The sequence below is a fragment of the Erigeron canadensis genome, chromosome 4, assembly GCF_010389155.1.
Source record: "Erigeron canadensis isolate Cc75 chromosome 4, C_canadensis_v1, whole genome shotgun sequence".
NCBI classification, from domain to species: Eukaryota; Viridiplantae; Streptophyta; class Magnoliopsida; order Asterales; family Asteraceae; genus Erigeron; species Erigeron canadensis.
In genome coordinates, this window is record NC_057764.1 from 35,971,163 (window position 1) to 35,986,720 (window position 15,558).

Genomic DNA, 15,558 nt, shown 5'->3' on the forward strand with positions numbered 1-15,558 from the left:
AACTTGTAATCAGATACATATCCAAGGAAACACAACGACTAGGGTAGTGATTCGACATACTGCAAAAGCAAAACGACAAAAGATTACGATGGCTTACAGATTGAGGCTTCCCAAAACTAGTTGCCCCAGTTTTACGTTGTGTTGAGTCACTTTTGGTTGGTGAATCTGTTGTTCCTCCCGTCTTTTTCTCATCCCTAGCCTTGTTAAAAATAACTGTAAATCCCTCAGCTGATGCAGGGTCATTCACATCCCATTCACCAAATTTTGGCAGTGGCTGTCCAACTTCCTGTAAAGATATAAACTTATTATTATTCTAATTTGTGATAAAGATATAAACTTAGTATTATTCTAATTTGTGATAAAGATATAAACTTAGTATGTCAAAGGCGATAAGACCTTCATCTGCTTTTTTTTTTTTTATAATAATATACAACACTCAAAAACGAAAGAGACCAGAATCCGTACGACAACCCCAACCAAAGACATGAATTCTATCACAGTATCATATGGCTTCTCCAAGATGAAACAATTAGGCAAATCATCAAAGATATAGTCAGGGTGACGTTTATCAAAACAACTGCTACAAAGTACTAGGTGAGACGCTTAAAGTCCATCACTATCATCCTTAAACTTAAAAAAATTCATGTGTTTTCATATTCATTTTCTCTAATTACCAATCCCATGAAGATGTAGAGGGCGAAGAAGGAAATGATCAAGGAAAGTAACTGCCTTTCAAATTTGTCACTCAAGTACTATATTGTAGCAACTGTTTTGAGTGCAAATTTCCACAACCCCTAAAGAACCTATACAAACTACTGATATATATATATCTATAGGGTAACACTCCAGTGATAACACTTTTAAAATAAGAACGGTGAGAACACTTAAAAACATCATTTTGATGCATTAAAAGTCCATAAAACTAACATAGTGCTTAACTATCTCACACTTATTTCAGAGTCTTATATATATAATTATATATTATATATATTATGATAGGAACAAGATAAAAGTCACTTTGCATTTGACATACAAAACACAACACATTTCAAAGCTTAATACAATTTGGGGAACCTTAAAACAATAATAGATATGTTACATATATACATAAGAAACAAGACATCAAATTTATAGCACCAAATGAACAACACAAACAAAAACATAAGGAAATCAAACAACACCCCAACAGAATTTAACAAATTGATTATGACATAATATTATAATAAAGTGAAAAATGATTGTAGAAAGGAAAGGAAAGGAAAGGAAGGAACATACCGCCATGATAATCAGGAAAGGGAGATGAAGGGGAAAAAGGAAGTATGGAAAGGGTGGGTTTAATTGTTGGGAGAGAATTGATTTTTGATTTTTGATTTTTGAAGAAAGAATCTTCTTCTTTATAATAAAACCTACTTTTTTGATATTTCCCCCTTTTTGCATAGATGAGCAAATTGTACAGCTGGATGCTTGTGGGATGTCTATTCTATATATATATTTTAGTTTGCTTAATTAATTTACTTAATAAAAAGTACGTGGAAAACTGGAAATTATTAGTGCAAATTATCATATCCTGTTACAATTTCACAATCATCTTCTTCACTCGAGTAAATGAAAGAAAAAAAAAATTCAAAAATTGTGCTTACAATATGTATGCTTTTTTCCATTAAATATAAAATTTTGAGTTGAAAGTTTAGGATTTTGTTAAACGACCAACAATCCCCCTACACATTAGTGTATATCATAACAAAAAACAATAAAGGTCAAGCGACACCGTGACATGACTGAATATCATGTCGACTAGTACATGTACATGCTGATTAGCAACAACCTACCTACACAAGGCGACTAGGCGAGTGATATTGTAAACTCTACTAATGCAAAGTCGTGTTCACTTAAAGATGGTGGAAAGTGTAAGATGCCAACCAAGACGTTTGCTAATTTGTCTGATTAGCTATTGTTTGTATTTTGTTAAATACAATATCGGTTGAAACAAATTTTTGTGATAGCATGTGGTTGTTTTTGATGAATATCTAATGCTATTTGATGTAACTATTTCATATGTTTGGCGCATTATTATTATTGTTATTATTATTATTATTATTATTATTATTATTATTATTATTATTATTATTATTATTATTATTATTATTATTATTATTATTATTATTAAAACTTTAAAAACCTTTTTACAAGAAATAGAGACATCCCCTTACGTTGTGCTGACATGTTGCTTTACTCGTGGGATGGAGGGCTTGATGTGTGTGTTGATTTGACAGAGTATAGTTGACTTTGTGCATGGCAGCGTGGTGGTTGAGGCTGCACAACGTAAACACGTCAAATATAAGTCTAAGTGCGCGGATATTGATTATGGATTTCTTCCCTTCTCATTCTCTTCTTCGGGGAACTTGAAAAGGATGCCGTGACTATCCTGAAGCGGATCCGAAAGTTCTCCGTGACTCAAGATGTTAGAACACATTCGACTGCTCATATATTTAGTAGGACTGGTTTTCCTATAACTAGAGTAGGGGCCAGTTAGTATCGCGGCTCCCCACTAATTTATTATTATTATTATTATTATTATTATTATTATTATTATTATTATTATTATTGTGCACCTTTGATAGTTTAGACTTTAGTTTAGAGTACTACTCGTAATTACTAAAATACCTTATGAAACAAGTATAAGGCATTAACATGAACTTTGGCCAAAAGCGAAAGGGAAAAGAATGGGCATGATAATTTATTTACATATTAAAGTTTAGAATAAAATATAGCATAATAGCTATAATAATTAAAAATATCAAAAGAAATCAAAGAGGGGCCATGTAGACAACCTTAGTGGTGGAAAATAATACTTTCAAACCCATCATATATAAGAACTGGGATTGGAAATTTTATTGTATTTGTCTCGATTTCTATACCTGTGTTTTGTTAAATACCAAATTATCTAAAAAAGCCATCTCACCATATTATTCTTCATTTACAAATAGGAAAAAAGTGCAATGCACGATTAATAAGCAACTGCCAACTTATGCTTCTTAATCGAAAGATTCTAAATACACATAATAACTTCTTTAATGGTGGGAAAAAAAGGGAACACAAAAAATCAATGGGAAAAAAAACGAAGAAAAAAAACTAGCACAACATTTTGGTTTAGATAAAGAAGTCCTCGAGATTAAACAAGTTCTACGACAAAAGCAGATGCACCTCCACCTCCATTGCATACACCGGCTGCTCCATATTTGCCGCCTTTCTGCTTCAAAACCTGTATATCATACACGACTATAAGCACTAAAATTTTATTTAAGGCATATGCATACAGAAGGCCATATAAGCTGAAATGAACTAAATAAGATTCATTGTATTGAAGGAAAATAATGGTAAGCAAATGTACCCCTAATAATGTGACAATAATGCGGGCACCACTGCAGCCTAGAGGATGTCCCAGTGACACGCCACCACCATGTACGTTAAGTTTTGCCTGAAAAGTAGGCCCAAAAAATAATTGAAGTAATCCTTTTGTCACCAATAAAGTAATATGATAGTTTGTGATTCATGCATCATCGTGTTTTTGTTTGTATCGTGTGCACAAGAGGGAAATGTGTGTGTTCAGTTGTGCATCTGTGAGAGAAAGAGAGTGAGAGAGTCACAAACTCACTGGATCCAAGTTCAGCAATTTTTGGTTTGCCAGAGCGACAGCCTGCAGATTCCACATGACATAATAAGATTTGGAAATAGTATATATTCTAAATCAGCCAAAATTAGAGGGAGGGATGCTTACTGCAAATGCTTCATTGATTTCATAGAAATCAATTTGGGAAGCCTCCAGTCCTGCTCTTGAAATAGCCTTGGGTATAGCAAGGGCTGGGGAAGTTGTAAACAACTCGGGTGCCTACAAATTCAGTTGACACGTCTTTTTTACTTGTACAGTTTCATAGATGCCTATCAATAATCACATTGTTTTTTGTTAGACGGTTTCGTCTTTCCATATGTCACCAAATTACCTGTTCAGCATCAGCATATCCTGAAACCTTCGCAATCACCTTTAACCCAAGCTCAAGTGCCTTCTCCCCACTGACCAACACTAGTGCAGCAGCACCATCACTGTGATAAAGCAAATATTCAAGACCTGGACTTTTTTGCTTGGGTTAAATTTACTTGGATGGATAAAAATTTTCAGTTATGTGCTACAAGAATTATTCAGTATTTTATTAGATCTTGAAGTGTTCCATTCAGTTATCATTAAGAAACAGATAAAAAACATATTATATATAGGGTAAAGTGAATATAAGGTTGTCTGGCACCTAAGCTTAGGTGTGGAACCCCTCTCATACTAATTTTTTAATATTTTTTATTTAATGAATAAATGCTACACCTAAGCTTAGATACCTAACAGCCTTATAGGCATATATATATATATATAGGCTCAGGAAACAGTGGCTTACTTGATACCAGAGGAATTGCCAGCAGTAACACTGCCACCATTCTCCTTGAAAGCTGGCCGGAGCTTCCTTAATTTAGCAGGATCAAACTAAACAAAGTAAGAGCAACTAAGATTAGGAGAAATAAAGATTGTGAAAGAAAAGATACTAAAGCAAGAAAAGCAAAAAGAGATGCAGATTGACATCTCTACTAATACTATACAGTCTATACTAAACTGAAGAGATGTAAACGACTGAATCCAGAGAGTCTGAATTGTTTGGTCGTTTCCCAGTTTGAAATTCTCAGTTTTTGGAAAGTCAAATCCACTGCAAAACTTGAATTAGCAAGGAAGAAATAACTTTGAGCAACCAGAACGTGACTACAATTTTCAAATTTACTTAATTCAATTAGTAATTTGGATGGCCTAGAAGTCAAGCTACAAGTCAAGAGGTGCAGGTTAATCTTCATCCAGTTAAACCTTGAATATCAGATGTGAATGAGTAACTTCGACCACAGATAAAGGACAGAAAAAAGCATAAAAGCACAAGTGACATAAGCAAATACGAAATTACAACACCTTACCTTTCCCAAATCGTCATCCTTATCAACGATAGTTGATGGTTTTCCTCTTGGGCCAGGAACTTCAACCTGTACAGTACCAGATATCACCCATTAGCACAAGAGTCAATGAGGTTTACCATCTAATTTGTAGTAAAGATAGAACCTACAGGAGTGATTTCCCATGTGAAGGCACCACTATCTCTGGCAGCAATACCACGCTCAAAGCTTTGAATAGCAAAGTCATCCTGCATTTATCAATTAAAACTGTTATAAAATGACAAATGTAAATCAAATCATATATTAGTACTATAAAAACTGAAAGCAGAAATAACAAAACCAGAGAGCTAGAACTTAGTTTGTATAAATATGAAATACACAGAATTGGTGTTTTTAACATTGTTTTCTACATCTTATGTAGAAAATGGGACCATTACGGCGCAGTACAATTTATAGAATGGCATGCAATTGTCAGGTAAGTGAGTTGGACTTGATACAATATATAACAAGTAGTTTGCGTTCTACTTCGCTCCATTTCAAGTATACGTACTATACCTGTTGCTCTCTTGTAAGATTGTGAGTATCAGCACAAATTTCAGCAGCATTTCCCATCTTAAAATCATTGAAAACATCCCACAACCCGTCTTTCAGTATTCCATCAACAAGAGTGTCATGTCCAAATTTAGATCCTTTCCTGGAATCGAAAAACAGTTTCACCTTTGTTTGTAATCCCTTATTAGAATACTACCAACAAGGAATTAGCCTAGTGGTAAGGCAAGCACTTGGTGACCTTAAGGTCTCAGATTCGATCCCCGCTGGGGACAAAAAATAATTCCTTTAAGGTACCCGTTACCAATGAAGCCTAGACCCATATGTGAAGTTTAAATACGCGGGTTCGATCCTTCGGGGTGCCCAGATCATGTGGGGATTAGGATGGAGGTATTTTACCGGCATCATATGGCTCATACGGGGTGGGTCGATGGGTATCCAATTATGGTACCGGGGCTAGGGTTCCCCCCCATTATCCTTTTCTTTAAGCCCTTATTAGAATACTCAGCTAAATCGTGCATTTTAGAGATATAACAGTTACGAAAACCATGTATGTAACTTGTAGATCTCATTCAAGGATTCACTTAGAAAATTAAGAAATAACAGTAGAAGCTATAGAGTAAGTGGAAATACATGACAGGAACATCATTTGACGAAGCTTGGATGCCCAAATTAAAGTTTAAGCAATATAAGAGCTTCACTAAATATCATGAGGATCTTATATTGTAATATGTTGGCAAATAGAAAGTGTGTATACAAAACGAGTTCAGGGACACTCATTAGTGTGGGAGAGAGTCTCCTCAATGTTCGACACTCAACACTATTAATTATGTAAAGTAACTCCATAAATACTATAGATACTGATTAAAATATTAAAATCTAAAACTAAACAAAGCCCTCAGAAGCTTGTTAAAAGTTACGAATACAACTATCTATGTAATACTAACCTTGCTTCAACAATGTATTTGGGGACGTTAGACATGCTGTCCATACCGCCAGACACAACTATATCATTAATGCCTAATTGGATGCTCTGTGCTGCCAACATGGTTGCTGCAGTTACCGAAAAGAGTATGTTACAATACTTTTACGGAATTTCCCACAATCCAATCTCATAATAACAAATGTACAATTGTAACTTGAACCATATAGTCACAAGTTAATAGATGGTGCACCTTTCATCCCCGATGCACAAACTTTGTTAATTGAGGTGCTAACTACAGTATTAGGAATTCCTGCACCTAATGCTGCTTGTCTGGCAGGACCCTGACCCAAATTTGCGCCAAGAACATTTCCAAAATAGACTTCCTGTACAAGTGATGGGTCAACATTTGCCCTCTTTAGAGCACCTATATATTTTGAATGAGAAGCAGTTAAGAAACTAAAATATATAAATTAAGTGTACAACATAACAGGGTCCAAACCTTATTAAAATAGGAAATCAAACTTACTTTCAATTGCTATGGATCCAAGTTTGGTGGCTGGTAAGGACGAAAGGGAACCAAGAAACCCGCCAAGTGGTGTACGTGCAACACCAACAATACATACATCTGTAATATAAACCAAGAACGGTGCAAGTTATAAAAAAAATCTATGTTACAAAAATCATGAGATTGCCTCACTAAACTGCAAGTAACTCCTAATTCTGGCATTCAGAGATATAAAAGACCGAAAAGTAATGTCATATGTACCATTGATCATAATCAATCAAGCTTTTCATCTTTTTTAGTCAAACTTGGTCTCCAAAAGTTCATATTGCCCACGGGCTAGGGTGTGAAGCCTACTAGATTCTGGATATAGTGGCATTTGAAAAGTATCATGGGTTCAACTCCCACGAGATTCAAGAAGGAAACTCTTTTGTTAGAAACAATCCTTGATGGAAGTGGAGCAGTTGTTTGGAGACCACTTAAGCAGCTTATTGTCAACAATTATGAACTTATAATTCTTCAATAAAAACTTAAACTTGGTTATCCAAGATTCTTCCAAAGTAAAATATCAAACTATAAATTCGATATAACTCAATTATTATATACAAGGCATTATAATTCTAACTAATAGTCCATTTAACAACAAACATATCAAATATGGTATGAGAACATTCAAATCTCAAAACAATATACAGTATATAAATAATGAATAGATCTACATAGCAAAACTTGTGCTCAATAGGCCAATATTCTAACTTTATTTAATTATAAAAAAAAAAAAAAAAAAAAAAAAGCTGCAGCAAGGGTTAATATTAAAAAATAAAAAAAAAAGTTCTTCGGATGAATAAAAAAAACAGGAATCACATCTTGAATCCATCAAATAAAATATTCCATACATTTCCAATATTTATAAAAATAAAGAACATACATACACTGATACACACATACGTCCAACACAATATAGACTTATTAGAACTTTAAAAAAGAAAGAAAAACAATACCTCTAGGTTTGATCGAATCTGACCCATTTGTTGCAGCAGCTGGAGCCATTATATATCCACAAATATACGCAAATATATATATAAAAAAAAAGTATCTGTTCATCCATTAAAAAAACATTTATACGTAAGCTTAATTTAACACCAAAAACATAAAGCCACATCATATAGGTTGCAATGCATGTAACAACTGTCATATAGACATAATAAAATCAACAGTTTAATTAAAAATTTTTATATATTTATAAAAAGACAACTAAATAAATTCGACACGTATTTACCAAAAGTCACTTGAAGATTCAACCTATAGGTTAATGGGACATAACATAAGACTACTTAACTTCTGCCTGGTGGTCAGAAGTCTAGTACAGTAATGTCTCATGTCTAGCTAGAATTTCTGTAAGTCAAAATATATTTTAAGGGGTGTCGGGAAAAAAAAGGGTCGAGAAATAGTGTTGGGTCGGATACACTTGAGTCAAATACGCAGTTAACCGAAGAAGACAATGGATCTCTACATAGTATACAAAACAAAAAGGAAAAACGTACCTTTGGGTATATGAAATGAAAAACGTACAGGGAAGTGATGTACGTATGTGTTTTTTTGAAAGACGAACTCAGGAGTCAGGACAGTTGGTTGTATTATATATATATAGATGCAGAGTCAGAATGTGGGCGTATAATACAAGGCTGTGTGGGCGGTAGATTGGTACTAGATGTAGATCACACCCTTATTTTATTTTTTTTTTGGTAATTATACGATATACGATAACTATATATACATTATAAAAAAATTCGAGTATATCTCATATACGATTCATGAGTGTGAAATAAATTATGGTTAAAGTAAATTTATGAACGAAGTTAAATTATAATAAACATTAATGATAAATATAATATATGTTTAGTAAGAATTTTAGATTTACCTTAAATTTTTAGAACCCCACTAAAATCAGAACTTGTAGGCATAGTGGACGATGACAAATAGCCTTGTGATTTCGGATCGTATACTCATATCTTTTAAGTCTTCATGTTAATAAATTATTATAATTAATATAAGTAATAGGAGCCGGAGAATTAAGAAATAAAAAAGACAATCTATTAATGAGAAAACGACCAATCAAATAAGGTTATGATATGTCTTGTATTAATAAGACAAGAGTTAGAATTTGATTCTAAGTCTAATAAGGAAATTGAGTTTATATACAACTAAAAAAAGCTAATTAACAAGATAAATAAAATAAAAAGACACATATCGATCAAGGATTACACCACGTGTCGTTTCAAGAACATGTCAATCCTGTTTTAGTTTATTGGTAGATTGTTATACAGTATATACGATAACAATTTTTTAAAAAATAATACTTTATTATCTTAGATTAAGTTTTGACCCAATTGTCCAATACTTACTTTTGTATTGATATATTTTATTTCAAGTTTTTATTTAGTTTTTCGTGTTTAATGGAATGATATTTCAATTAGGTAAACTCATAACACACACTTAAACATAATTAAATTATCTTTAGAATTAAGTCAATAACATACACCAAATAACAATATTAAAACTAGCACGATACTCACGCTAAGACTTTTAATGATTTACTACAAGAAAAAAAATCATGATTTATCATAACTTCTTTACTCAAAATTAAAACTATTTTTCAATTAAAACATTCAGTTTTTTTCCTTCCAAAAATGCCCCAACTTAACTTATTTACATCCAAATCTACCTCTCCCTTGTATCCTAACAAACAAAAAAAAACTACCCATATACATACATCATTAGACAAACACACACTCAATCACCAACACGCCACCAAAAAAAGTCATCCACGCATCCATAGCCATTGGAAAAGCCTCGTCGACCACCATCTCGTTCGTAGACGACGCCATCAAACCCTGTCGACCACCATCTCGGCAATCTTCATCTTCAAACACCATCAATCACCAACACCCCGTCATCTTAAAACCTTTGTCGGCGAAACCCTTTATTCGGCGAACCCATTAAATCCAAGCCCTAATTCCTAAAATCAATTACACTTAATCATCAAGGTTTTTTTTTATTATAAGAATCACTACAACGCACGGATACTCATATAGTATTTAGCATATAAAAAGTTTGATATACTTTTTCGCACTTATTATATAACTCATCTTAAAATGGTCTTCTAAAACTATCATACATTATACTATACCTTTTTAAAGAACAGATAAGCTAACTAATGCTCCAAGACATTGTTTACTATATGTACATTTAATAAATAATCAAAATTTAACATTTAATGATCATTAAGTTAATCAAATAACTATCATTTTTATATAAACACTAGCACGTTACTCGCGCAATGCGGCGGTGGTCGTGACAATGCCGTTGTAGTGAGGGCCGAGTGTTGGTGGTGGAGACGACGTCGAGTGGCGTGGATAATTGATGTAAATGGCTAATGAAAATATATTAAAGAATAAAGGATTGGTAGTATAAATTAATCATTAATGTTATGGGGTAGTGTATGTGGAAATATTTTAAGGGGTGCTAAGTGAAAATATTACATATTTTCAACACTTCCATAAATAAAATGGGTTATTTCTTTTATAGTATAGATTAATGCATATTTTTTGTAATTTATGAAAGTTTGAGTTTTAATCAAATAACTATCATTTTTATACAAATCATTAATGCATATTTCTGTATATTATGAAAGTTTCAGTTTCTTAATGTATACTAACTAATGATCTCGTACACTAGTTAATTATTTTTTGGGGTTTGCTAGGGTTGTATTTAAGGTGCATAAATTATTTGTACATTTACCATGAAAATTAGGGGGTGAACTTTTAATATGGAAGGTACAAGTGTTTTTATGCACGTTAAATACAACTCTTAGGGCTGTATTTAGCATTTCCTTTATTATTATTATTTTTTTTAAGAATGTGTATGTTTTAAATCAATCAAAAAGCTTGTATTATCCATTCAGTGTTGACTTGGTTACAACTTACAAATGACTTGGTTTTCTCACATGAGATATTTTCCTTATAGAAATTTCATTTACGTATGTGAATGAATCATACAAGATCTAATTAATAATTATGGTTGTCGTTATAGTCTAAACTTATCTAGAGCATGACTTTAAGACAAGTGTTGTATTAAAAATTAATACAGGAATGCAAGTCTTTGTATTTTGAGGTCTTTTTAGTAGTTGTCTAAAATTGTTTTGAGCAACCAAACAACAATATTGAATGATTAATTAATTTATGTTACTTGAAGACTTTTTTTTTTTGAAAGATATGTTTCTTAAAGACTTGAAGTACGTATTGTTGCAAACATCAATTAATAAAGGTTGATGAAAGATGTTAAAAATGTGGGCCACCAAAAGGAGGAAAACGAGTCTCTTGTGTTTTGGGCTGTGAACAAGACTACTTGTTCTTGTAATGTTGGTATATATCATGTTGCTCGATAGTTTTATTCCTTTTAGTTTATAGATAACTAGGTGGTTCATAATGCCCTTTTTAGTTTTTACTCAAGAAAAAGCGGAAAGCTAAAAAACAACTATCAAGCTAAAGAAAAAAACACTTAAAAAGGAGATTAGAATAAAAGTCAAAAAGATATATATAACACGAATACATTTAAAAAGTAGATAATGTTAAAAAAATATAGATATAAAATACACACAAATAACACCATAAAGTTACAAAATAGATGTTTAAAGAAAAATAAAAAAGTATATAAAAATTAAAAAAATAATACAAAACATCAAAAAAAAAAAAATTTATAATTTTAAAAAATAGGAAAAAAAATGTTTAAAAAGCAAAACAAAGAGCAAAAGAAATAAACAAAAGAATAAAAGGGGAACATGCAATATTTTGAATCTGAAATCAAAAAACAAGAAAAGGATAAGGAGGTTAGGTGTTTGGAAACCAAAAAACAGAGGTACAAAGTGTAATTTTTAAAATCTGAAAAAGAAGCATACAAATTTAAAGATTGGGAAAAGGAGAACATTCGAACCCATGACCTCCCATATCTAAAGTGACACCCAGGCCACTTCTTCAAAACCTCTGTATGTTTTATAAACCGAAAATCAAATATATATATATATACGTAAAATCCGTATAAAGACAAAAGTTACTGTTCACATTTAATTATGTAATATTAGTGTTATGTTAATACCATATTCAAATATTAGCAATTAGCTAGTTAAAAGATACGGTGAGGAATCAATATCTTTTTTCCCAGAATTGACGACTTTTTCGATGAACTGCAAGGATTGCATTACTTTTCAAAATTAGACTTATTGACTTACAATCGGGATATCATCATATCCGTGTGTATTAAGATTATATTGAAGCAACAAAATTAATTGGTTATTTTTGTTATCTTAAAAAAACTTGATAAATATAGTAATTTACATAGAAATAAAAAGCAAATGGGCAACAAGCTGCGCCGCCACTCCTTTTTATATAGCAAAACTAAGACGTTTAAAAACTATATTCATCGATCGTGGCATCATGACATTACTATGCATGACCCGTTAGACCCTTCCAAGTAGCTCGACGGCCTCAGGTGCAAGAAATCCAAAGGTATCAAATGCAAAGGGTATAAATATGTGTTGGTTGTCAAGACACGCCTTCTCGTGTTTGGCCACTTTGCATGAGACAACTTTTAAAGCGGTAAGACTAGCTGTGAAGCTGCACCCTAAGCCCACAAGTGGATAGTAAATGTCAGCAGGTCTAAGAGTAGATCTCCCTTAGCTTCCAACGGGTCAGTCAAAAAATTCACCGGCGCTTCTTTCTTAGCAGAAATCTCAGCCCGCCTAAAAATGTTAAAGAGAACATCCTTAACCAAATCGTGTCTGTATTTGAACCCCGGGAGCTCTTTAAAGTGAAGCGCATGCTCCCCAAAGGAATCCAAGACAAATAAGACATATCTCATTAATAGGATATAAGGGGATCACGAGACGGTACTTTAGTATAATGTGATACTCTATCGGTGACATATATTGTCTAAACCCATCTATAGGGACAACAAGGAGATAATAACTTTAAGTCTTTGACATCTTGTTGAAATTAAAAATAAATAAATACATAGATGATGCTGATCGAATAGATTTGAAGTTGGACAAAAATGGATGACAAATAGTGAAATACGTACATTAACTAGACAGGCTTCGGGCCTAGTAGTGACAGCCCAGACCATATTTTGGGTCCAGAAAAGAAATATGATTTAATCCAACTTTCATATAGAAACCAGTCTCATGACTCATCATATCTCACTCTCACATGCTGATGATTGATGAATGGTGCACAAACATGTCCAGTTCCAATCAACTGTGGAACATTTGATCTTACTCTGACGAGTTACACTTTGATACTTTTTCAATGTTTAAGTTCTATCAGTGTAAGATAAAAACTTCACGAATAAAAAACTAATTTATATATTAAATTTCAATAGTATACATAAAATTTTCACATTGTAATGTCATAAGATATATAAAAATATTATACTCGTAGTATGATATTAGTATCGATCAATGACAATAACAATGATGTAGCCGTGACGTGTGAGCGGAGAGCCTCAGAGATGAAGGTGCAGTGTATGAGTTTTTTTTGGTAAAGGTGCAGTATATATATATTTATATATTTAAATTGTTTTTATAATTTAATTACATTATTTAAATTGAAAAAGGTAATATTAAATATATATATATATATATATATATAGGTTCGAAAATTTATCTAAAAAATAAAAAAAAATTTGTTTTTAGGGTTCTTAATCCAAGTTTTGATTAATTAAACATGTTTATGTGATAAATTGCATGTTTATGTGTTGTACACTTGTACCTTTAATTTTAATGTTTAAAAAGAAGTAAAAATCATGAATTTTTCATGCAAATTATTCATGATTCTTATTTAGATATATTGATATGAAATCTTGATTATTAGGGTTAATTATGCTAGATAATTGGATTATTAATTGTGTGACAAGGTGAATTTTTCGTGTGATTTTTCTGCTTTGCGACAGTTCACTAAAGAATTCATATCTTTTAATCCGTAATGAGTTAGAGGTCGGGCTTTGGACAGTAGATACTAGACTCATAGGGCTACAACTTTGTAGTTCTGAGCTAATCCCAGTTCGGCCATCTTCTAGGGATAAACAGGTCGTGAAGCTACTGGAAATTTCAGTGAGCAACTATGTGTTTATATGATAATTGATTATGTTATGTATGTTTAAGGCTTACGCAATTGATGTGCGAAATCTAGCTTTAAATTTATAAACACGATTTACCGAAAGACTGACTACTACACACTCACAGGCAGTGTACCTGATCGCATACAGTATAGTTAAAACTGGTAAGCCGAGATCGTTCGCAAGGACTTAAATAAGCAATTGTAAACATTAAATGATTCAAGTAAAATATGGGGGTTTTGTGACCGAATTGCCACGTTGCAAGTAGTTAGTTTGAAAAGTCAGTAATCCCAAAGGATTAATCGGAAGAGAAGTTTGTTGTTGAAAACAATAATTTAAAGATCACCCATCTTGATTTCGCTCGACAAAATGTTAAGATTGCACGTTTGATGAAGTTCAAATTCAATTTAGTGATTAAATGACCGAGACTCAAATTAATCGCCAACCCCGTACCCGTCAAGTTAACAACTTATTCAACTCTCTTGTATAAACTAGTTTCATTATTAAGACCGGTACCCCGAGACGCCTTTTTATAACTTCTCTAGTTTAACAATGGTTTTGGTCATTTCAGATAACAATTTTGCCTATTGATTGTACCCAACCATCAACCTGTTAATTCTTATCAAATATTAATTACCCTCTACCGTACCCGTCATAGAACCAATTGCTTCTAACCAAGCAATCAAAATAACTTATACCCAAATCCTAGTCGTCACTAAGCAATGAATACAAATTATCCGCAATCAATAATTGAATAACAAAGAATTAATAGATTAAGTTCGCGACAAAATGTTAAATCAAATCACTTGAATTAATAAATATTGTGCAATCCCTACATAATGTCTCACTCCATCAAGATGGATGAAAGGGCGATTAGCCACTCATATTAAATATGAAATAACAAATCAAAATGAAGGAATTCATTGTTACCGAATGATGATAAATGAAAACAATGAACGAAATAAATCCAATCGTAATCTTGATCTTCAAAAGTAGAAGAACTGATGAAAGGTCTCCTTTTTGATCCAAAAGCGGCTGGAAAATATGGAATAGGGTTTTGGAATGATTAAGCAAGCTATTTATAAGTTTCCAAAAATTTGCCCAGATTCGGACCTAGTTGTGGGGCAACGAGGTCCAGCTTCACGTTGACTTGTTGACGTCCAATGATTTAAAGCTGAAGGTGTTGCGGGGCAACGATTCTCCTCTGTTTTCCAGTTGCGGGGCAACTCCCCACTTTTCAGCTTTGACTTTCGTTGACTTTCTTCTATCTTCATCCAAACACTCCAGGAATCATCCGTTAGCACTTATTTCACCTAAATAATGTCGTTTTCTCCAGATTTACGCTTAAACACCTGTCAGTAGCCTGAAACACTAACAAATACCATAAACGCACCAAATGTATACAAAAAGACTTATAAACCATGCTAAAACAACT

At 32.6% G+C, this 15,558-nt stretch overlaps 1 protein-coding gene and 1 long non-coding RNA gene across 2 annotated transcripts; both read right to left on the reverse strand.

The window, feature by feature from the left end:
• Positions 1-203: 203 nt before the first annotated feature.
• On the reverse strand, positions 204-1,576 carry LOC122596759. The gene is made up of 2 exons (XR_006323374.1): positions 1,276-1,576; positions 204-286 (listed from the first exon to the last, which is right to left on the reverse strand). It is a non-coding gene; the product is annotated as an uncharacterized LOC122596759 (long non-coding RNA).
• A 1,431-nt stretch (positions 1,577-3,007) lies between these two features.
• On the reverse strand, positions 3,008-8,563 carry LOC122595106 (acetyl-CoA acetyltransferase, cytosolic 1-like). The gene is made up of 14 exons (XM_043767418.1): positions 8,498-8,563; positions 7,955-8,049; positions 6,978-7,076; positions 6,702-6,875; positions 6,474-6,579; positions 5,533-5,671; positions 5,148-5,225; positions 5,002-5,067; positions 4,443-4,528; positions 4,002-4,101; positions 3,779-3,889; positions 3,656-3,697; positions 3,392-3,478; positions 3,008-3,262 (listed from the first exon to the last, which is right to left on the reverse strand). The coding sequence occupies exons 2-14, from the start codon at positions 8,001-8,003 to the stop codon at positions 3,173-3,175; spliced, it is 1,227 nt and encodes a 408-aa protein (XP_043623353.1). The 5' UTR covers positions 8,004-8,049; positions 8,498-8,563; the 3' UTR covers positions 3,008-3,172.
• Between the last annotated feature and the right edge of the window lie 6,995 nt (positions 8,564-15,558).